At 38.4% G+C, this 23,040-nt stretch overlaps 1 protein-coding gene across 10 annotated transcripts in view; it reads left to right on the forward strand.

Moving 5' to 3' along the window:
- LOC108288181 (liprin-beta-1) overlaps positions 1-23,040 on the forward strand; it is a 43,654-nt gene that overhangs the window by 12,028 nt on the left and 8,586 nt on the right. For 2 of the 10 annotated variants that reach the window (XM_017507050.2, XM_017507058.2), the window contains 15 exons: positions 268-300; positions 2,288-2,349; positions 5,769-5,853; positions 8,286-8,440; positions 11,004-11,119; positions 11,992-12,048; positions 13,330-13,390; positions 13,765-13,794; positions 15,952-16,123; positions 16,589-16,621; positions 18,681-18,831; positions 19,126-19,254; positions 20,709-20,859; positions 21,548-21,659; positions 21,778-21,866. In XM_017507050.2, coding sequence (XP_017362539.1) covers positions 268-300; positions 2,288-2,349; positions 5,769-5,853; positions 8,286-8,440; positions 11,004-11,119; positions 11,992-12,048; positions 13,330-13,390; positions 13,765-13,794; positions 15,952-16,123; positions 16,589-16,621; positions 18,681-18,831; positions 19,126-19,254; positions 20,709-20,859; positions 21,548-21,659; positions 21,778-21,866 — 1,436 coding nt within the window. The remainder of the gene's footprint in view (positions 1-267; positions 301-2,287; positions 2,350-5,768; positions 5,854-8,285; positions 8,441-11,003; positions 11,120-11,991; positions 12,049-13,329; positions 13,391-13,764; positions 13,795-15,951; positions 16,124-16,588; positions 16,622-18,680; positions 18,832-19,125; positions 19,255-20,708; positions 20,860-21,547; positions 21,660-21,777; positions 21,867-23,040) is intronic. The other 8 variants (XM_017507051.2, XM_017507059.2, XM_017507053.2 and 5 more) reach the window with 6 other exon arrangements.

Here is a 23,040-nt window from a genome sequence, read left to right on the forward strand (position 1 = left end):
GCCTAATTTTAATATGAGAAAATCAAGGTCCAGAAAGATGAAGTGAGAGAGGCAGTAATTCAAATTTAAGTCTTATATTCTCTTTCTAACCTCACACAGAGCAATATTGTCTACAATATGTCTACAGTCACAAAATAGTGCTGAATAAGTTTTTATAAGGTTAGATTTCCTTTATTTTAGATAAAAGGAGACTAAATAATAGTGATTTGAAAATATTTGTTGTTGTAATATATGCTAACTTCCAATTCGATGGGTTTTCCTGCACAGATGAAAATTTTAAAAAGAAGCTCAAAGAAAAAAGTAAGGTTTGGTGCATTTCCATCAGCCTTTACGTTCACCAAAAATACTACCTTGGACTGTTCTTTGCATGTATTTTAAAATATTTCTGTCACCAAAGATATAAAGTTGCTTCATCGATAAGCCCTCCATTTCTTCAGAGTGTACAAAATAGAGGGTGGATAATAAAACAATAAGGCAAAAGAATATTTTGAAGATTTTGTCTGATTCAACCCTTCCACTCTGCAGGGTACAGCAGGGCACACAGCATTGTGGATAAGAAAACATTTTCCCTGCAGTTTAGGTGATACAGGGTAGGGGAGAAAATCACTTTTATACTATGAAAACTCACAATTTTAAAGGTTTGCCAGAACTGAAAGATAATTTTGAAATTTGCTTTTGACTTTCAGTGTTTTGAAGTCCACTATTTGTCTGAGATCCTATTTGTCTAGAAGCTCCTTTGAGCATATTCTCGTATTACAACAGAGATTACATCCAGCTTATTAATAGAACCTGATTATTTAATGCAACATCAAGATAAATCCTGCCATATATGGTGGGAGGACCACTTTGGAGGCCAGGGATTCAAAACCAGCCTGGGCAACATAGCAAGATCCTGTCTCTACAAAAACATTTTAAAATTAGCTGAGGATAGTGGTGCATGCCTATAGTCCCAGCTACTCAGGAGGCTGAGGTGGAAGATCACTTGAGCCCCAGGCATCCAGGAGTTTGAGGCTGCAGTGAGCTATGATCTTGCCATTGTACTGCATCTGGGCAACAGTGAAACCCATCTCTTAGAAAAAAGAAAATTAACTCCTTAGGGGCTCTTTTCCTCAGAAATTAAATTCACAATTCCTATGGAGTATATTTTAATTTAAAATGTTACAGCAGTGCTGAATGATGCACCACTGTTTTAAAAATTATCTTAAGAAGACTGGGTGTGGTGGCTCACTCCTGTAATCCCAACTCCTCAAGAGGTTGAGGTGGGAGGATCACTTGAGCCCAGGAGTTCAAGGCTACATTGAGCTGTGATTGTGCCATGAACTCCACCTGAATGACAGAGTAAGACCCTGTCTCTAAAAAAAATTATCTTCAGTCATACTTTTTTTTTCTCAGAAGCAGGTAACTTTAGCAGATATGTTCTTTTCTGTTTCAATTTTTTAGTTTGCGATTTCGCTTTGGAGTGACTTTTCATTTATTTATTTATTTGAAACAGGGTCTTGCTATGTTGCCCAAGCTGTTCCCAAACTCCTGAGCTCAGTCCTCCCACTTCAGCCTCCCCAAGTGTTGGGATAACAAGCATGAGCCGCCACACCAGGCCCTGGAGTGACTTTTCATCTTTAAAATATTTAAGGTTTTTATTATTCAAGTAACACGTTTTTGTATTTGAATATCAAATTTTAAAGAGAATCACATTCAGCTTACTTTGGCCTTTATGTCTTGAAGTCTATCTTAAGGCAGTATTGGAAATGAAGTTTATAGATGAAGCAAAGTACTTATTATTCTTATGTATGGAACCACAACCAGCTTCTTAGCATGACTACTCATATAAATACTACACTCCATCAGGCTGTTACCATTCATGTCTCCATCTTGGTTATAACCATCATTTTCTCTGCTTTTGTCTTTATATATACCATTCATGGCTTTCACACACTGCTTTATAAATTCCTTTTTTAAAAACATTATGTGTTTATTACTATAGCACTGAAATGTCATCTTCAGTGTTCTCATGAAGATTCTCTTGTTGCTTTAAGAGAGGAGAGCTAGTTCTCACATACCCTCATTTTCTTTCTAGAATGGCTGCTGTTCAGGTGAGATAAAAGACGTCCATCTTTTCAGATTTTTTTTTTAAAGAGAATATGGATGTTAAATGTGCCCTTTTTAAAGAATAAATAAAATAAATCATTAACATCTTTATCTTAAAACATTTCAGTCTGGAGAGTAAATGACTTCTTATCACTGTCACACATGTTAACTAAACTGACTTCTGATTTGATGTTATTTTCAGACGTCGAAGTACAAAAAATGAAAAAAGCTGTGGAGTCTTTGATGGCAGCAAATGAAGAAAAGGTATCCAGATGAAATTTAAATATACATGTAGATGTTTTTTAACACCATTTCAACCTCTCCATGCAGTTTCATGAGCTATCCCATTTTAAAAGAGCATTCCCAGAACACTGCTAGCAGTGAGGGGCAGGTATGCTCTCTCCACCCAGCTGTGCTGTGTGCCCAGGAATATGGAGCAGCAGCACTGGCTCCACTGAGAACTCCTACCCCTGTGAATTCAGGAAATGTTTAGCCTGTCTGATCAGTTCTGCATATTCAGGTGACATGTAAGAGAGAGGATACATTCCATAGTACATCCTGTCTGTGGGCACTGAAAATTCTGGGCTGACCTGCAGGCTCTGAAGGAGGGAGCTCGTGAAAACCTCAGCTTCAGGGTCATGGTAATTGTCTCCTCCATTTAGTCATTATTTCCTTTACACTCCTGGCCTGTTTCACATCTGTGATTGTCTCTGTTCTCCTGAGAGGGTAAATATCAGAAAACAGTGGCACAGGCTTTACTTTAGCTACATTGGCCTCATTCCAAGGTTTCCACAGGTTCCTCCCGACCCCAGTTGGTTCTTGTTATCCACATCTGATGTTTCATCCGGCTAAGGGCCAGGATGCAGTTACCGCACGAAAGCAATGGGTTTCTTCATGGCTTACCTGACTATCTATCTCCATATACCTAGCAGGCAGCCATAGTTGTGTTCAGCTGATGTCACCAGAACTTCTCTCCCCTCACCTGCCTGAATGAATAGAACTAGGGGACATTTTCCCAAAAAAAGAGTAACTTCAAGGAAGTCAAAAAAAAAAAAAAAGCCAAATAATTTTGGCTTGATCATTTTTCTCTCAAGAATGAGAGTAAGTTTCTTTCTCTCATTCTTGATTACTCTGTTTTTCTTATCTCCTTATTTATTTTTGCCTTGAATCCTCTTTATTGCATGGAAATAAACTGATTGTCATACCCACTCTCACAGGCTCTTTTTTGCTAATGTTTCCCACTATTGAGTAAAAAGAAAAGTAATTAGCAAGCTGCCCACCCTTTTATTTTTTAAAAATCATTGAAATTCATTTTGTTTAAATTTCTATCCCTCAGAAAGCAACTGCAAACAAAACTCCCAATGTTGAATGAGGGCTTATGAGATACTCAAACTGTTATAGGAGCACCCCGAGTAACCATAACTTCCTCATGCGGCCAGGGGTTCAGAAGACTTCAAAGAGGACATATAAGCAAATTCTGGGGAAAAGCAAGAGTTGTTCATTGGGATTTAAATAAAGGTTTCTCAAGCAAAGGGTCCATGAGACAAAACTTGTCTCAAGACCAGGCTTGAAATGACACGGTGCATGCTGGGATCGTGCTGGCACGTGAGATGCTGGTGGAGCAGGGGCTGTGAGGCTGACCACAGAGCTCAGCCGGGGGCCAGACGCCATGCTCATGATTTAGGGTCTTAGCTCATAAACCTTAGGCAGTGACATGATTAAATTGCCATTTTAGAAAGCTAACTCTGGTAGCAGAATGGGAGAGTGAAGACAGGTAAACAGATAAGAGTCTGTTAAAATAGAGAAATGAAGAGGGCTTGAAGTAAGGCAAGAGCAGCGAAGTGGTAAGGTGGGAAAAGGTTTTAGAGAAATTTATGGGTTGACAAGATTTAAGGTCTCTGGATTTGAGAAACAAGAGTAAGTTCCCAGTTCAGGCAACTGGGTCAGTGGATGGTGCTCTTAAGGAGTTAAGGAGAGCTAAGCAGCACAGGCTCAAATACTAAAGGGAAAGAATGAGCTTAATTGTAGATATAGTCCATCCAGTATGCTTATGGGACATTGTAAAGGAGATTTCTTATAGAAAGTTGGAACATGAATCTAAATTTTAGGATTAATGTGGAAATATAGATTGGCGGGGAGTGAACTCCATCAATTTTAGGAGAAATGTGGAGTTGTAAATTGTTGGGGACTAAGCCACAGTTGAAGTGTCAGTTAGTTTTTGCTTTGTGACAGACCACATTTATTTTTTCTTGTACTTCTGTGAATTGGCTAGGTGATTCTTCTAATTTGGCTTAGCTGGCATCTACAGTCAGGTGGTGGCTTAGATGAGACTGCATGCATAATTTAGGATAGTGTCACTTACATGTCTGGTGATTGACAGCCTAGTTTAGGTTGGCCTCAGCTAGGAGGACTCGCCTCTTCTCCAGATGGTCTCCCATCCTCCTGTAGACTGAGCTAGGCTTCGTCACATAGTTCCTCGGGGTTCCTTAGAACCACGCCACAGGGCAGCCACAAAGGGCAAATGCTTCTCAAGCATTTGCTTGAATCACATTTAATGATATCTCTTTAGCCAAAGCCACCCACATGTCCAGTCCCAGAATGAGAATGGGAGGAGCTAAGGAGACCATTTTCATAACACAGTTGAGCACATGGGAAAAGCAAAGAGGGTAACAGACAGAACCTGGTAGCTTAGCGTTTTATAGTCCAAGAAGATGATGGGGGTTGTAGAAGTTTGACAGCTATCTGGTCAAGGGATTAAGAAAGCAAAATGAAAGAAAAGAAAGAGTGGATGGAGAAGAGAAAGGAGAAGAAAAGAGTGAGGTCAGTCAAGTGCCACAGAGAGGTCAAATTAGCAAAAGGTTGGGGCCGGACATGGTGGCTCCTGCCTGTAATCCCAGCACTTCAGGAGGCCAAGGTAGACAGATTACTTGAGCCCAGGATTTCAAGAGCAGCCTGGGTGACATGGTGAAACCCCATCTCTCAAAAATATGAAAATTAGCTGGGCATAGTGATGCATGCCTATACTCCCAGCAACTCAGGAGGCTGAGGTGGGAGGATGACCTAAGCCAGGAGGCTGAGGCTGCAGTGAGCCTAGATTTCACCACTGCACTGCAGCCTGCATGACACAGTAAGACCCTGTATAANAAAAAAAAAAAAAAACAAAAAAAAAAAAAAGAAAGAAAGGAAAAGAAAAGATAAAGGATGAAAAGTGTTCATTGTTTTTAATAGATAAGAGGTCACCTTGGTAGAGGGTTTTGAGAGGGGAGAAGCCAGATGGTGATTAATGATGGCTAATAAAGACAGAAGATGGAGGCCTTTCTTTCAAGGTTTGACTTATAAGTTAGAAAGGAGAGTAAATGAAACTGACTTTTTTCTTTTTTTTGTTTTGTATCTTATTACCTTGGTTTTTTTTTTGTTTTTAAAGATGCCAGCTAAAGAATAGGATCTCTAAATTTAGAGATACTTTTTCCATATCTTTAATGTATGTAGGAAACATAGTCTAGTTATCACCAGTTAGTTCTGCGGAAGCTTAGAAGTATTCTTTAAATAATGTAAATAATTCACATCTTTTTATTCTTTTTTTAAAATGCTCTCTCAGCAGAATCATGCTTATTTTTTATGTAAAAGCAATCTTACTCTTTTATGATTGTAGGATTAAAGATTATAATTTATTTTATTCCTAGGATCGGAAAATAGAAGATCTTCGACAGTGCCTGAACAGGTACAAGAAAATGCAAGATACTGTGGTACTGGCCCAGGGTAAAAAAGGTAGAGTGTCGTTCTAAAAGTTTTTCTACTTTGCTTGATTCTAAGTGGCTATAAACTTACACATTTGGTCTCAGTTTCTTTCCTGGATCATACCCATTGTCACAAATTAGGTAGCTCATTTGTTAATTGAACAATTAGCAACTGCACTCTGCCAGAAAGTGTCCAGGCTGAGGAGTGAGTGTACTGTAGAGTCATTGGTCGGGGAGAGCCTCTCTAAGGAGTTGAGATAGCATTCCAGAGAGAGAAAATGACAGCATATGCAGAGAACCCAGGGAAAAAGAATGTGGCATGCTTAAGAAGAAGAACACCAGTGCAACTCCAAGGTGGTGGGTAGTGGGGAGAGGGGATGAGATGAGACCATATGATGAGCAACCACTGGTCGTGCAAGGGGTGGAGTTCAACCCTTGGTCAAGTGCAGAGGGACCCACTGAAGGGCTTTAAAAGTCAGCAGTGGCCAGGGGTGGTGGCTCATGCCTGTAATCCCAGCACTTTGGGAGGCTAAAGTGGGCCATGGAGGGAAGTGAGCAATATTGGGAGCAGCAGAAACCAATTCAGAGACTTGCATTATTCCAAGTGAAAAAAATCTGATAGTTACTGATTGGGAATGTGTTATAGTGGACTGACACAGCAGTGTAATGAGATAGAGGAGGAGAGTGAAGAAGGGGGAAGAAATCAAGAAAGACATTTCCAGCTAAAGCAGCTGGGTAGATGATGGTTCCATTTACTGATATGGGGAAGCCTAGAGAAGGAAAATTGGCTTGGGTAAAGGGGATTGAGTTCAGCTTTGATCATGGTAAGTTCAGAAAAATCCTGTAAGACATGTACATAAAGATAGTTGTGCATTTTGTTGTATTTATCTGCAGATGGGCGCATTGGCCATCTTTAAATGCGGAGGAAATTTGAAAGTGCTCTTGTTTTTTAGCAATGCATAGGTAGAGTTATCTGCTCTTAATGTAAGCACTGGAAATAATTCTTTTGGGAGTTCCCAATGAAACACTCAGATTTTGAATTTTTAATTTTGATGAGTTAATAGAGAAGGAATATCCTGCTTTGGATCAGGATTTTTGAAAAAAAAATCAGCAACATATTTTTGTATGCAGGATCTAGCATATTAGATTTTATAAATATCCGAGTAAGCAAATGAACCTGTAATTATCAGTGTTGACTAGCAATTCTCATCACTCAGCATTTTCCATGCCTTCAGAAGAAGAGTCTCTATTCTATGGAATATTGCAAATTTGTAAGTGATTAATTTTACATATGCATAGCATTTAAAATATTATTTGTTTTTATAGAATTTCAACTGTGCAAGTCTTATGTTTAAAACCAAGGCAGAAAAATATTAATTCCTTTAATTAAACTATATTGTAAAACGTTTGGAAAATAAAGGAGATAAAAATCACTTGTAATTGCACTGGAATGATTACTATTGGCTTTTTTGAGTATTATTTCTTTCTAGCTTTTTTTCCTGTGCGTACGAACATGTAAATAAAAGAGGTAGTTTTCAACCATGTACAGCAGCATAGATATTCATAAACCATTGAAAACTATGTTCTGTTACAATAAAGAGTTGTCTAAACAATGATTTCTCACTAGGAGTCATATTTAATCCTCACACAATTCTAATACGAAATTCTGTTAAAATTAGGGTAACATTCTAGTGAAACCTAAATTAAGAAGCTGTGGTCTGATTAAGATCTTTAAACAAGTATATGATTTGCCATTTCATATTATCTGTAGATTTGACTCTTAAGTATCATTTTTTTCTATTTTTAAAAAAGAGTATCTGGCACTGCTCTGTTCAGCAGTTAATCCTTTTCATTTCTAGATATGTAAAAAAAATTCTCAAGGTTGCAACTTTGGTGAATATGTCGTTGCTTTTTTCCATCAGACTTTTTTTTGCTTTAAAATGACATAAAAGGGTCCCCTTGAGAGATCAAAGGTCATCTGTCTTTTTGCTTTTCCTGTTCTCCTTTCTATGTTTTTTTAAGAGCACAACAATGATGAAGACTAAGTTTTTTAAATGGGATTTTGTTGCTATTCGGAATTTGTTGTTGTTTTTTTTTTTTACCAGGTATTCTTCAGCTTGAAGAATAACTTCTATACTAAAATTTGTAAGCTCCTGATTTTAAAACAAAATTACAAGAGAGTTGTTGGAATAAGTTAACTTTAAATTTTCTTTCAATCCGATGAGTCAATGAATATGACTTTGCCTATTAATATCACAGGTACCCACTGTGGCCCAAGAGCCCCTGGGCCTGGGTGTCCACAGTTTCAGATGCTGTTTCCTAGGTCCTATGTTGTTTTTCAAGGGATGCCAGGAGAAGCTCCAGAAAAAAATTTTGTGTTCAATATAATTGGGATTCTTCTTGTAAAAGTGAAATATAAATGAAAACCTGCTGTTCTCTTCTCTTTGCTTTGTCTTTTCCTAGGCAAAGATGGGGAATATGAAGATCTGCTCAATTCCAGTTCCATCTCAACTTTGCTGGATGCACAGGGTTTCAGTGATCTGGAGAAAAGTCCATCACCCACTCCAGTAACGGGATCTCCCAGTCGTGACCCATTTAACACAAGTGTTCCCGAAGAGGTAGTAATAGACTTTTAATATTTCCTTCATGTTGAAGAGACTGTGTTGTTGAAAGCTAAAGCACTGTTCATAACATGAAAAACATGGGTTCCTCTCTCAGTTTCATTACCAACTCAAGCAGCGTTATACACATAAATTGATTTTGGCCACTTCTGATGGTGACTCTGAAAGATAATTGAATAAAATTTTCCTGTGACTTCTTTAGACTTGGAAGAAGCAACTGGAAAGGAGTAAACAGTTATACACTCCTTACTTCGCATCAAACTGGCTTCAAAATATGTTTGTTATCTATTGTACACCACGCCAAAACTTTGTGTGGCTTCAACGACAGCATTTCTTTTGCTAATGACTGTAGTTTGAGCAGGGCTCAGCATGAGCATCTTGTCTCTACTTTACTTGGCATCAGCTGGAGTGGCGTGAAGGCCTGGGCCTGAGTCATGTGAAGGCCTGGGCCTGAGTCATCTGAAGGCTAACTCACTCGTATGTCTGGTGGCTGGGGCTGGCTTTTGTCTGGGACCTCAGCTGAGGCCCCATTTAGAACAACTACATATGACTGCTTGGCTTCCTCACAGTCCTAAGGGTGAGCATTCCAAGAGGCCCAGGCAACTTTGCATCACCTGTTATGATTTATCTCAGAAATCACATGGCATCTCTTCTGCTGTGGCCACAGGCCTATAGGCCCACCCAGATTCAAGGAGAGGAAACATAGACCCTACCCCTTGATGGACAAGTGACTACATTACATTGTAAGGAGAGGTAGGATGGGATATATTGGTGCAACCACATTTGGAAAATATAATCTTCTACTCTACCCTCTAGCTAAACCACTTTACAACCATCTCCCATGCAAAATACACTCGCCCCTTTCCAAAGACCCCTGAGTCTCATTCCAGTGTGGCATCAGCATCCCAAGATCTTGCCATCCAGACCAGGTTGAGATGTGGGTGAAGCTCCTCAGGTACAGTTCCTTGTGCACAGCTTCTTGAGGACTGTTTCCATTGACTTAAGGAGCTGTGGACTTCAAGGACAGTTATTTGCCCTCCACACATCCATATGATGGTTGGATAGGCATAATGTAACAGCAATAGCCACTCCCATTAAAAAAGGGGAGCTGGAAGGCTCACAGGTGTCACCAGTCCATAGCAGTTCCAAAATCCAGCCAGGCACGTATTGCCAGTCATCTGGGCTGTTGATTCTTCCTTCCAAGTCATTCTTTCTTTGCCTGTATTTGCAGATGGGTAGTTTTCTCAGTTTTGTGCCTGCAAAAGTGCCCAGAGATGTCCAAATCCACCTCTTCATTTTCTACTATCTCCGTCCCTTTGGGTCTAATTTGGGATAATATTTTAAATATTTAGAATTTCATACAAATCATGTTATAATTCACTGTATTAGAGAAGAACCCATCCACAGCTTCACCATAAGCCTATCTCTAGCTAAGTTTCTCTACAGAGCTGCAATGGGACATCCCATTATTTTTAGAGCCTTTGATCATTTTTCAGAGATTCAATGAGACAGTACTACTGTAATCTTCCTAAGGTTTTTTTTTTGTTGTTTTTGTTTTTTTCTATTTTTATTTGATTCTAGCCTACTCCATCTCAAGGTCTTAACAAAGGGTTTTACGCCACACCCTTGGCTCATCTGAAGACCATGTTTCCTCATAGCACTTGTGCTTCATCTTTGCCCTGAAACTGTTTCTTAATTTTAGTGTAATTTTTTTGTCTAGAGAGAGAGGGAATGGGAAATAGTTACATTGTCTAAACAATCTTGACTTCCTTATATTTAGCAATTCCTTTTTGGTCATTTCCCTTACTTGATTGGGCTAAGGTGGGAGGATCACTTGAGCCCAGGGTTCAAAGCTACAGTGAGCCATGATCGCAGAATTGCACTTTAGCCTGAATGATAAAGTGAGATCCTGTCTCAAATAATAATAATAATAATAGAATGTTGAAAGCAAAACATGTTACTGAAATCTTACGTTAAATCTCTGCAACATGCAGGGTAGGCTTTGTCATTCTTATTTTACAGAGGGTGAAACTGATGAATGCCTAGTGAAGTGATTTGCTAAGATCACTGATCACTTAGGCAGGTGTGTCAGAGCCAAGATTTTAGCCAGGGCTTCAGGTTGTTTGAATTTACTATTATTACCTGGGTACAGTAGCCCAGGTATGTAATCTCAGCTACTTAGAAGGCTACAGCAAGAGACTGCTTGAGCCAAGGAGTTCGAGGCCATTCTGGGCAACATAGCAAGGTTCCATCTCAGAAAAAAGAAAAAAAAATTACCATAAACTTGCTCAATGATACTTACTAAGTTTTATTCACAATATTCAGTGTCTTATTTAGAATCAAGTTCAAAATTTTTCTTCCTCCAGGATGATTTCTTGATTAGTACTTCATCCATGTAGATATTTATATTCTGAAATTATTTTGCAAATATAGAGTTCTGAATACTGATTATGAGATTTTATCAATAGACCATTTAATTGTCTTACTTTTATTTAAGTACTCTGTGACTTGTGTTTTGTTTTGATTGATTGATTTTTGACTTTTTATAATTACATTACAGTTCCATAGCACCGTCTTGCAAGTTTCCATCCCTTCATTATTGCCAGCAACCATAAGCATGGAAACTTCTGAAAAATCAAAGTTGACTCCTAAGCCAGAGACTTCATTTGAAGAAAAGTATGTCATTTATTAACAGTGAAATATAGCTGTTCAAAAAAGTAGATCAACCAAAGATCAGGATGTATTGCATTTATTTACAGACACAATTTTTACCTAGAGAAGCAAGAAACAGCAAGACATCCACTGGGGGATCTGTAATCAGCTCTGTATTATGGAAATAAAAGGTGTGAAGCAGGGAGTAATAAGAGATGAGGCTTGGGAGGTGGGATGGTCAGGTCAGAAAGAGATTTCAAGAAACTTGGCCAGGTGTGGTGGCTCATGCCTGTAATCTCAGCCCTTTGGGAGGCCAAGGCAGATGGATCACTTGAAGCCAGGAGTTCAAGACCAGCCTGGCCAACATGGCGAAATCTCATCGCTACTAAAAATACGAAAATCAGCTGAATGTGGTGGCACATGCCTGTAATCCCAGCTATTAGGGAGGCTGAGGCACTAGAATCATGAACCCTGGAAGCGGAGGCCCGAAGTGAGCCAAGATCACATCACTGCACTCCAGCCTGGGTGACAGAGTGAGACTCTGTCTCAAAAAAAAGAGTTTAAGGAACTTGGATTTTTATATCCTGGGTCATGGGTAACTGTCAAAGGATTGTAAACTAAATAGTCACAGTCATTTACTATGAGTCCATTTAAGGATGGATCTGAAGGGAACAGGAAAATATCACAGTAGTTTGTCTGTAAGCAATTACAATGCCTTGCCAACATATTCCCAAATTGTCTAGTCTTACATTAGGCCAAATAAAATAGAACACCTTAAAAAAATAGAAATAGCTTCCTTTGCACAATTTTTTGTTTTTGACATACCCGTTCACTTATAACATATATGATGTTTTATTCATGAAGTTAATAATTACCTTTCATTCTTTACATTTTAGTGATGGGAAGATGATCCTTGGTGCTACTGTTGATACCCAACTGCGTGATAGTCTTTTGTAAGTTATATTTTATTGAATGTAAAATATGTGATTGAGGCTTGAGAAAGAAGAGAGTTCTGTTATACTAACAATAACTAAATATTAACAGCAAATGCCTGAGGCTGTTAAATTCCTGAATAAATTAATGCAGCTGTAATAATTGGGTGAGGGTAAAGGCAGGGAGCTGTAAGTTTACAAGTAAATACTTGCTCATTTGCTGTTATCTCATGCCAGAATGTTGCAGGTCTTCAGCCTGCCTTCATCAGTTTTCATTTGAAGTTCAGTGCTTTAATTCATTTTTGTACTGGCATATTTTGAGTCCAGTGGGAAGGCATCACAGAGAATGATGTGATGCGGGAAAAGCTGAGATGGGTTTTTTGCACTGTCAGTTTTGTGAGCTGACCTCATATCTATGTTTATCCAAGTTAAAGTCTGGATTAAATTAGGAAAGTGTATTTTCAGAGCAGTATTCAAAGATGAGATTTTTCTTTTCTCACTATATTATCTTTTACTTTATTTTGGTAGTTGATATTTCTGGCAACGTATACACATAAATACAGAAGAAATGCCTTTTAAAAGTTTGTAAATTTACATATTTATATTCTGTTTCGTAGAGCCAAACACATGACTTCTGTCACTTTCTCTCTCTAAACTGGTCACATATCTCTGCCTTCAATTTTTTAGTAACACCAGCTCTATACTATTGAATACTAATTATGTGAAAGAGAAAGTCTCTGGATGTTTATAATGTCATGTTGCCTTCACTGTTATAGCAAATGAATTATTATGGGCAGCATTAGGGATTCTTCTACTATGCTTTAATTAGAACTATAAAATGAATTGCTTTGTGAGACTCAGAAAAGTGATTCACTTGTGAATTAAAAAGTAAAACCTTCATTCTTTATTTTAATTAGAAGGATTAGATGTAAATAGTGCTTGAGTATTTTTAAAGTTCCTAGTTTAAATGTATACATGCAAAGGATACACCACTAGTCCATGGAAAGCACTGGCTTATTTTTGAATATTGACATCACAAGCCTAGTCCTAAATGTTTTTCCAGCTCTTCTAACATGTGCAGGATGGCTAGAATTATTGGCAGGACAGTTAATCACCCCTGCTTTTAAAACAACTAAATGTAGTCATTTAGTTAAGCATATAAGTGACTGCCTGATTCCAGATTTTCTTTTATCACCAGGATTCAAGCCACACACAATTTTAGTGTCTTTCCAAGATGTTTTACTTAGTGGCACCAGAGCCACTTATATTATTAATCTTAATTGTTATTACTGTTATTTTTAGAACTTCAAGTCTGCAAAAGTCCAGCAGCCTGGGCAATCTGAAGAAAGAGACATCTGATGGGGTGGGTTCTGCGTTGTTGTTGTTCTTGGGTGTTTTTGGTCTGTTATCCGGAGAAAAAAATATTTAGGGATCTTCATCTTTTCCCTTTTTGCAAATAAAACTCTTATGAAGAGTTTGTGGTTTCCCTAGTGGAAAATTACTTGATATTAGAGTTAACTGTAAATATTAAGAAGTATGAATATGAAGGATTGAAAATAGTATGTAAAACCAAAAATGGAGACTTTAATACAACATTTTAGAAAATAAATGATACTAAGATTTTGTAGCTTAGAAGTATATATAAAATTATTTTAACTTATGTAGTTGTATGTGACAAATTCAGGATTATATAAAAGATTTCCTTAACAACCTCAAATATTGTTATTGTTTGAACAGGAAAAGGAATCTATTCAGAAGACTTCAGAGGTAACTTTTTGTCCAAATTACAATGCCAAAATATTTCTACTTCCATTACATGCAAATTGCTAAAATGTCTCCAGCAGATAAAAACTTTCAGAACCTCTAAAACATTATGCTAAATGAGAGAAGCCAGACACAAAGTTCACATATGATATGATTCCATTTATGTGAACTATGTAGAACAGATAAATCTGTAGAAATAGAATGCAGATCAGTGGCTACCAGTAGTGAGAGGAGGGAAGAATGGGGAGAAACTGTTTAAGGGGAAGGGGTTTTGCTTTCAAATGATGGAAATGTTTTGGAATCAGGTAGAGGTGGTGGTTGCACAACGTTGTAACATACTAAATGCCGTTGAATTGTGCACTTTAAAATTGTTAATTTTGTTATGTGAATGTCACTTCAATAAGTTAAAAAACAAAACCATTATCTCCCAATCATGCTACTTCATGTTCTTAATGACCATAACTGAGCTTCCTTGGATGTCCCTAAAAGCCCTTCTTAGATTACCATTAGATTATACAACCAGTGTCCATCTAAAGCAAACATTTTGGTGTGCTTCAAAATGTCATCAACACGTGCTTGATTCTTCTTTCCCCTGATTTTCTTTCCTTTATTTTGAGATAGTATCGCTCTGTTGTCCATGCTGGAGTGCAGTGGTGCCATTATAACTCACTGTAGCCTGTTTCCTAGGCTCAGGTGATCCTCCTACCTCAGCCTTTCAAGTAGCTGGGATTACGGGCATGCACCACCATACTGGGATTTTTTTTATTGTTATTATTTTAAGTACAGATGAGATTTGTTATGTTGCTGAGGCTGGTCTTGAACTCCTGAGCTCCAGTAATCCTCCCAACTCTGCCTTTCAAAGCACTGGGATCACAGGCATGAGCCACTGCCCCAGTTCTGTCCTCTGATTTTCTGTCATTAACCTTGCAAAGATTATAGCCTGATAGGCTACTTCCAGATGGACTCTCTTGACTGTTGGCTCTTAGTACCTGAGTCATATGTGGATAGGATTGACAAAGCAGCCAGTGATGACAGCTATAATTAGAGTCCTTTTTGTCCTCTCAGTTCAATAAATGGTTAAATGATTTGGATGTCATTGTTGAGCCGTGAATAGTAATACCATTAAATTGTGCCATCTATAAACTTTTAGTTTCTATGATCTGCAGATATATAGAGTAAAACAACCACCTAAAATATCTATATCCTCACCCTTCTCTCTACTTCTGCAAAAAAGGAAGCAGAGGGCAAGAATTATTAGAGAAATGAGAGCAAGCAGACAAAAGCATCCTTGTATAAAGTGCTAAGAACATACAGTGGAAAAGGACACCCACCTCAATAAATGGTGTTGGGGAAATTTGATATCCATATGTAGAAGAATGAAATTGGACTCCACCTGTCACCATATCAACAAAAATCAACTCAAGATGGATTAAGAACTTGCATATAAGACCCGAAACTATGAAACTGCTAGATGAAAACACAGAGGAAACACTTCAGGACATTGGTCTAGGCAAAGCATCTTTGAATAATACTAAAACAATATAACATACTATGTTATACCCAGCTCTAATCACCAATTCAAAGAACTGAAAAGCTCAAAATGAAGTTGCTCACTGTGCCTTCATTTTATTATTTTTGAGGAGAATATTTAAAATAACTGGAGTAGAATCTTCTTATACTGCTGGCATAGAAGTTCGGACTAATGCCTGCTTTGTAGAATAATTATATTATATTGGGCTTCTATCAGCATAGTTATAAGAATATAACTGTATTATAGCTAAATCTGTATCATAATTGTTAGAAAAGTCAGAAATCTGCTGCTATTATTCTGGTTATATGATATCTCCATGTCTTTTGAGGAATGATGCAAACAAAATTTAAGAATTTTTGTATCCTAAATATTTAAAGCCCTAAACATATTAATTCTAGATTAGCGATGAACATGGTTTTTTTGTTGTTGTTGTTGTTCTTTCTTAAGTAGCTTTCAGAACTGATTTTTTTTCAACTTGTGATAAGGCATTTGACATTGGTAATCAATGTGTTAGTTCAGTTACCTTTTAAATAAACTCATGGATGTGGCGTGAGTATTTGCTGTTAGCCTGGTGTGTGCTAAGGATGCTGCACCTGAAAGCTGTTTCACTATTCTTATCTGCCTTTCAGGACAGAGCTCCAGCAGAAAGCAGGCCATCTGGGACCCTGCCTCCCAGACCCCCAGGGCAGGTCACCTCCGTGGACGACAACCCCTTCGGCACTCGAAAAGTCAGATCTTCCTTTGGCCGGGGCTTTTTTAAAATCAAAAGTAACAAGAGAACAGCAAGTGCACCAAACTTGGGTATGTGTGGCCAAAATGCCTTTGCCCTAATTCTTCCAGAAGGAGGAAAAGAGCAGTGTCTTCCCTTCCCTTATTCCCTCATTCATTGATTCATTTCTTTTTCTCAGAAATGTTTTTGAATGACTTAGGGGGAAATTAACAAAAAATGCCTCAGTGAATTTAATTTAGTGTTGTGAAGATATATAGATTCTCACCCTGCTCTCTCCTGTGATATAAACTTAGTGGAAAGACCTAAAATCATGATTCCCTTTGACTTCATCATGGCATTTCCCATCTATTGTGATAGTGGATAAATTAACACTGACATTGAGCCTGTGTGTAACATCAGAAGCACAGTGTGGTGCATGCCTCTCCTCGACAGTGTGTATTTGGCAAGGAGGAGTCTGATCTGTGTTTCATTTTGTCATCTCTGTGTTCTCTCCATTGGGCTGCGTGTGATTGTGTGCATTGTTGGGATATCTGAAGATCGTAAACGAAGTGCCAGTGCACCCACCTTAGGTATTGTACCCCTGCATGCCAGCCTTTGTCAGCACTGTGCTCCAAACCAATCTAATCCCTGCTCTTGGCGTCTGTGAGCTCTAGAAAGCAATCTGACAGCAATCAGAAAATGTAGTTTTCTCTTCCAGAGTGTTCTCTCTACCTTCTGCTAAAAACGATTCTGTAGAGGCTTTGCTTCTAAGCCTAAATGCTGTTTTAACCAATGCTGGTAACACTCACTGTGTGAGTAGCTTTGAGAGGACCTAGATGTGTGCAGCATCCCTCAGAGTGCAGGGCAGGAATGTCCTGGCATTGTACATTACAGCTCTTGCAGCCTTGAAGTGCACATTACCACACACTAACTCCCAGATCCTTACCATCCATTCTCCATGCTTACATTTCCCCCAGCCTCCAAAAAGAAATGTGTTTAGACAAATAAGGATGTTTATAGAAGACATTGAATATTATAGTTTTAGGCTTACTTCTCTTAGGGGAACATTATTCTGACATATTATTACTTTGAAGATGGAGATAATATTCAGTGATGACAGAAGCAGCTTTACTTGATATCTGAGGAGTTGCTCCCAAAGTGATTTTAGAAGAGGGACAGCTCAGTTTTCCTCTTTGTAAGGCAGGGGACAACTGGGAAAAAAAGTTCTCAAAATAAAAAAGAGAAATATGATGGTTTTAAGATGAGGATAAGCCAGGCAGCATTTTCAGGGGCACCTGTACCCATCATGGTTGAAGAATATGAATTGGAAAAGTTCCTTTGGGTTTTTCCAATAGGTGCTGTTACCTTATATAGATATCCACCTATCTATTCACATGGACCAGCAAACGGGACTTCTCTCTCTGTGGATTTAAATGTCTAGAATGAACACTGGATGCATAAAATAAACTGATCTATTCAGATAACTATTTTCAAATAGTTTTTTGCATCTTTCTTAGAAGAACTGTATTGTTAATGCTAAGAGGTAAATGCTGCTTATTATAACCTGTAATCACAGCCCTGCTTTGTAGAAAAACCAGCTTTCTGCAACTTGTAGATCTTGCTGAAACACTGTTCCTGTGATTTTAGTACAACTTTTACTTTCCTTTATAAAGCATAAAATCTCACACTGAAGACAACAGTAGCCCTTGTGTTTGCTAGTATGGGATTGTCCACTACAGGACAGCTAAAAGAACTAAAATAGTTAATGTTTGGAGATCTGAGAGTGGCAATTGTGGATGTGATTATTTTAAGGTAAAATCAACAGGCACTTTATATCAAAAGAAAAATGTATGCATATTCATTTTACTCTTAGTGCCTAGGATACAATAGATTGGAATACATTTCATAAATAAAGAATTGCTTGAACTAGGTAACTGATTTGATGTAAGTGCCAAAGAAGAAGAAGGAGTAAAAGGAAAATGATATGAAGTTTGAGCTAGATCAATAGGGACAGTATTAGTATTAACCAAATATCAAATAAGAACATTTAAGAGAGGAAAAGACTCTCAGGGAAATTGGATGAGTTTGTGAAGTCCCAGATGTCCCAACACACTGAATTGGGAATATTACAGGCATTTAGATATAGAGCCTGGAGAGAGAGATTAGGCCCAGAGATTTTGATCCTCTAGAGGGCACTTAGAACAGAATCTTAAAGTGGCATGGGGAAGGAAAAAAAGCAGAGGTACTACAGCAGAGACACTGTCAGATGACAGATGTAGGAGACTGTCATGGCAAAAAGCAAAAGGAAATGATTTTGAAGGATGTAGGAGGTAATCAACAGTACTATGTGCTGTGGAAAGATTGAGAATAATTCCATTATGAATTCAAATCACTCAAGGAAAGAATATGACAATCCTCTCGCCCTCTTTTAATCACCAAAGGGGTTGTAATTTTATTAACTTTACACTGTAAACTATGGAACAGAACATGTGTGTTCCATTTTTAATATATACAAGGTGCTCTTTGTAAATCACTGATTTATAGAACAATGGAAGAATTCTTAACAGTTCTAAAACCAAGGAGATTAATATCTTATCATGTTCATTCCATATTTTAACATTCATTGTCTTTATTCTGCTCTTGGAGTAGCTGAGACAGAAAAAGAGACAGCAGAGCACCTAGACCTGGCTGGTGCTTCTTCTCCGCCAAAAGATTCACAGGGGAACAGTCCCTTCCAGATACCGCCTCCATCTCCAGATTCCAAAAAGAAATCCAGAGGTATCATGAAACTCTTTGGAAAGTAAGTAAAGCAGTGAACAAGTGGAATGGGCCCTGTCTTATATGTTGCTTAAAAGTGGCTGAAAATGGATATGAGCCTGTAAGGCCTTTGTATTCCTCTTATGGAAGAAAGTTTGGATTGTGATGTGGGATTTATTAACTCACGGGGTCTTAGTTAAAGTTTAAACTTAAATGTCTATATTAACGACACAAAGAGGATTAGTTCCAGTAGCTGCACTAGTTAAAAATGCTGTGATTAGCAAGTCTAAGGCCTCCTCAGGTCTAATACTGGCCGCGTGTGTTATGTCTTCTACAGACTTAGGAGAAGTCAATCAACTACATTCAACCCAGATGACATATCTGAGTCCGAATTCAAAAGAGGAGGTACAAGGGCAACTGCAGGGCCCCGACTGGGTTGGTCTCGAGACTTGGGACAGTCTAACAGGTGAGAACAGCCAACTGATGAAGCATCATGACCTTACGAGTCCTCCAAAGTTAGTACTGTCATGGGGTTGAACAAAGCCATTACTTAATGCTGTCCTAGTGAAAGGAGCCATCATATTTAGAATAGTGCAATTTGTCCATGGTTAATGAACATACAGAAGGTGAGGGCTTTGTGAGCTAGGGGAGGGACCAGAGCTAAAGCATCAACAGCATCTGTGTTAGAATGGCTCTCAGACTTAAATTCTACATAGATGGTAATTGTAAGTACTCTAAAGCATAGCTTTAGAAAGATGGGATAGCATAATGGTTAAGAGTATGTTCTAGAATCAGACCACTTGGATTTGCTTTCTGGCTTTACCATTTTCTACCAACTGGGTGACCTTGAGCAATGGCTTCCATGCCCTGTGCCTCAGTTCTCTCATCATCATCATTAGTACCTACCCCAAAAGCTGAGTGTGAAGATTAAATAAGTTAATATGTGTTAAATATTTGGCACATAATAACTGCTCAAGAGACATAGTATACAACAGAATCTATGAAAGCACTTAAAGACAAAAATTCTCTCAGAATTCTTATATTTATCAAGACTATATAATATTTTATCCATTAAGACTTTGAGAACTGCTCCGACACTCTTATCGAAGTTTAGGGCTGGCTTGGAACTACCACATCGACTCACTGAGCATAAAAGGGTGGGGTTGGCAAACATAAAGTACAAGTCATTCGTAACAAACCTTTTAACAGAATTATAGGCTAGAAACCCTTTAAATACAGACCCGCCCATATGGGTGGAACACTGGACGCAAGTTTCATCAAGGAGGAAACTCTCTTTGGCCTTCTTCAAATACCAAACAGTTTCATTTGCCATATGCTGTCTTTGAACACACTAGAATTCCTAGTGCTATTTAAAAAACAAACAAAAACAAAAAAAACCCACATGTTCATTTCCTCCTGTGCACCCTGCCCCCACCCCAGAACAGGAACACTATTCGTGTATCTAGGTAAAAGAAAACAGGAATTTTGCTTTGATTATTGTTTCCTGCACTCAGTGACAACACACTGCCCTCTTCTCATTGGTTACCATATGGAAAGAAACCTGAAGTTAACAAATTAGGCTTAAGTTTCTTTCAATCCAACTGAGCTTCCTGTTTGGAAATCCAAACTTCAAACAACATTGGTTGAAACTAATACAATGATTTATCTTTGTCCAACTTAGTCTTTTTCTGTGGAACTTGCTCTATCACATTAAATCTTTTGTGGTTTCATTTGAAATGAAAACAGTGGTCTTAGAAGATAACTTTCAACTCCAATACCACTCGTTCCTTCAATGTATGCAAAAAATTAAGCTTTTCATGGTCAACTGTGTATCACCAGGGAACTTCTATGTCTATTGAATGTATAAGCCACAGGATTGGCTTTGGATTATTTTTCGTGCAATTACTCATTTTTTTGTAGTGACTTGGATATGCCATTTGCCAAGTGGACCAAGGAGCAGGTTTGCAATTGGCTCATGGAACAGGGCTTGGGCTCCTACCTGAATTCTGGCAAGCAGTGGATTGCGTCTGGCCAAACGCTTTTGCAGGCTTCTCAACAAGATCTAGAGAAGGTGATTGCTTCTCTGTTTTGATTACGCAATTGGTACTGAGAAGAAGACAATATGAATGTAGGGTTGTGTTATAGTCCAGAAAGGGCCATGAGTGAAGCCAGTAAATACTCTCTAAACAAAAGGTTTGGTTTTCAGTTGCTTTATGCTTATTTTTTCAGATGGTCTTGGGAGGACCTGGTCTTGATGATTCCTTATGGAACACTTAAGCCATGGGGCATTTTAATGAAAAATAATTACAGAAGAATAATTAAGCTCATATTTCTCAAAATCATTGTATGGCTTTATCATTGGCCTATTTTCTCAATGTAATATATGCAATTCATTTCACTTTGCAAAAGGAAAAAAAAAACATACCCTACAATTTATGTCTAATTATTTAAAATTTCTTTCCAATTATAGTATTTTGCACAAAGTAAGAGTCAAATTCTCTTTATGCATGCTATAGTTCCTAGCTTACAAAGAAAATAAGTTACTGGGGAATACCTAACACATCACTAAGCTAATTGTGGTGGGCTTGGCTTTTCAGGGACCTTTTGTTCAACAACATTTTCTTAGACCAAGTTAGTATTGTAATTTAATATTGAATTGGGCCTTTAGCGTTAGCTTCATTTTGGAGAACTTTGCATCCTTTGCCAGTGGCACCCAGCCTATACAGATAGAGTTATAAAGTCAATGTTTATTGTTTCAGGAACTTGGAATCAAGCATTCACTTCATCGAAAGAAGCTCCAGCTGGCACTACAAGCCCTGGGATCTGAAGAAGAAACTAATCATGGGAAGCTGGATTTCAACTGGGTCACTAGTAAGAAGTTTTTATTCTAACAAAATAAAATAATTATGTGCATAGCTGCTTTTTCCTTTTAATCACAAGAACAGATGTTTTGTGGCATGGTGACAACACTGGCTTCTCTCTCTTTTAGGATGGTTGGATGATATTGGCCTCCCTCAGTATAAGACCCAGTTTGATGAAGGACGGGTCGATGGTCGAATGCTACACTACATGACTGTTGTAAGTGGCTCACTCCTGGGGTTTGGGGGAGGAAAACTTTTTTCTCTGAAAAACACAGAAATTGAGTAGGGCAACCACAGTGTTTTCAGTGATTCCACCAGAGTTTGAAGGTGTTGCTTGAATTGAGGGGAGTGGCGAGCATATTTGAAGTTGTAGCACTTGGTGATTGTGATTGCAACAGCCTTGGGATAATTTGAAACACCAATGTAAGTAAAGGGAAGCCTAATTTAAGCTCTTCAGAAGGTTGATTTTGTATGTAATATATTCAACTATATAAACACTGAAGTGTACACTTTAATTGGGTACATTTTCTGGTATGCATATTATATCTCATAAATATATTTTTTACTTTTTTGTTTCTTTTGAGATGGAGTCTCACACTGTCACCCAGGTTGGAGTGCAGTGATACAATCTTGGTACACTGCAACTTCCACCTCACAGGTTCAGGCCATCCTCCTGCCTCAGCCTCTCGAGTAGCTGGGACTATAGGCCCATGCCACCACACCCAGCTAATTTTTTGTATTTTAAGTAGAGATGGGGTTTTGCCATATTGGCCTAGGCTAGTCTCAAACTCGACCTCAAGCAGTCTGCCTGCCTCAGCCTCCCAAGGTGCTGGGATTACAGGCATGAGCCACCATACCTGGCCTAAAGATATTTTTTAAATAGAATGTAGAGTTTTGAAGCCCAACCTGTCTCTAAGTTATATGTTTCTATGTGCAGTGACCATTTGGAAGAGGCTACCCTTTTGACCTGACATCTTCAGGATCTTGTCTTCTCCCTTCCATTCTTCCTTGAACAACTGTTACCTGAAACCCTATGACCCATCTCACTTCAGCCTGGTTCTGCCACAGCAGGAGTTACTGGGGTTAACGGAGAAGGGAGGAAGGCCAGACTTTTATCTGGTTCCTTCATTATTGTACTTTCTGCCTTCCAGCCAATGTATACGACTATTTCCTGCTTTACAGCAGTGGGAAAGATGGATTCCAGGAGACCCTTGTTTTAGATTCCACGCCACTACTAATATTCTACTTTAAATTCATTCATTCATTCATTCATTCATTCATTCATGGAGATGGAGTCTCACTCTGTCACCCAGGCTAGAGTGCAGTGGTGCAATCTCGACTCACAGTAACCTCCACCTCCCGGGTTCTAGCAATTCTCCTGCCTCAGCCTC

This window comes from Cebus imitator, unplaced genomic scaffold (genome assembly GCF_001604975.1).
Source record: "Cebus imitator isolate Cc_AM_T3 unplaced genomic scaffold, Cebus_imitator-1.0 Scaffold367, whole genome shotgun sequence".
Classification (NCBI taxonomy): domain Eukaryota; kingdom Metazoa; phylum Chordata; class Mammalia; order Primates; family Cebidae; genus Cebus; species Cebus imitator.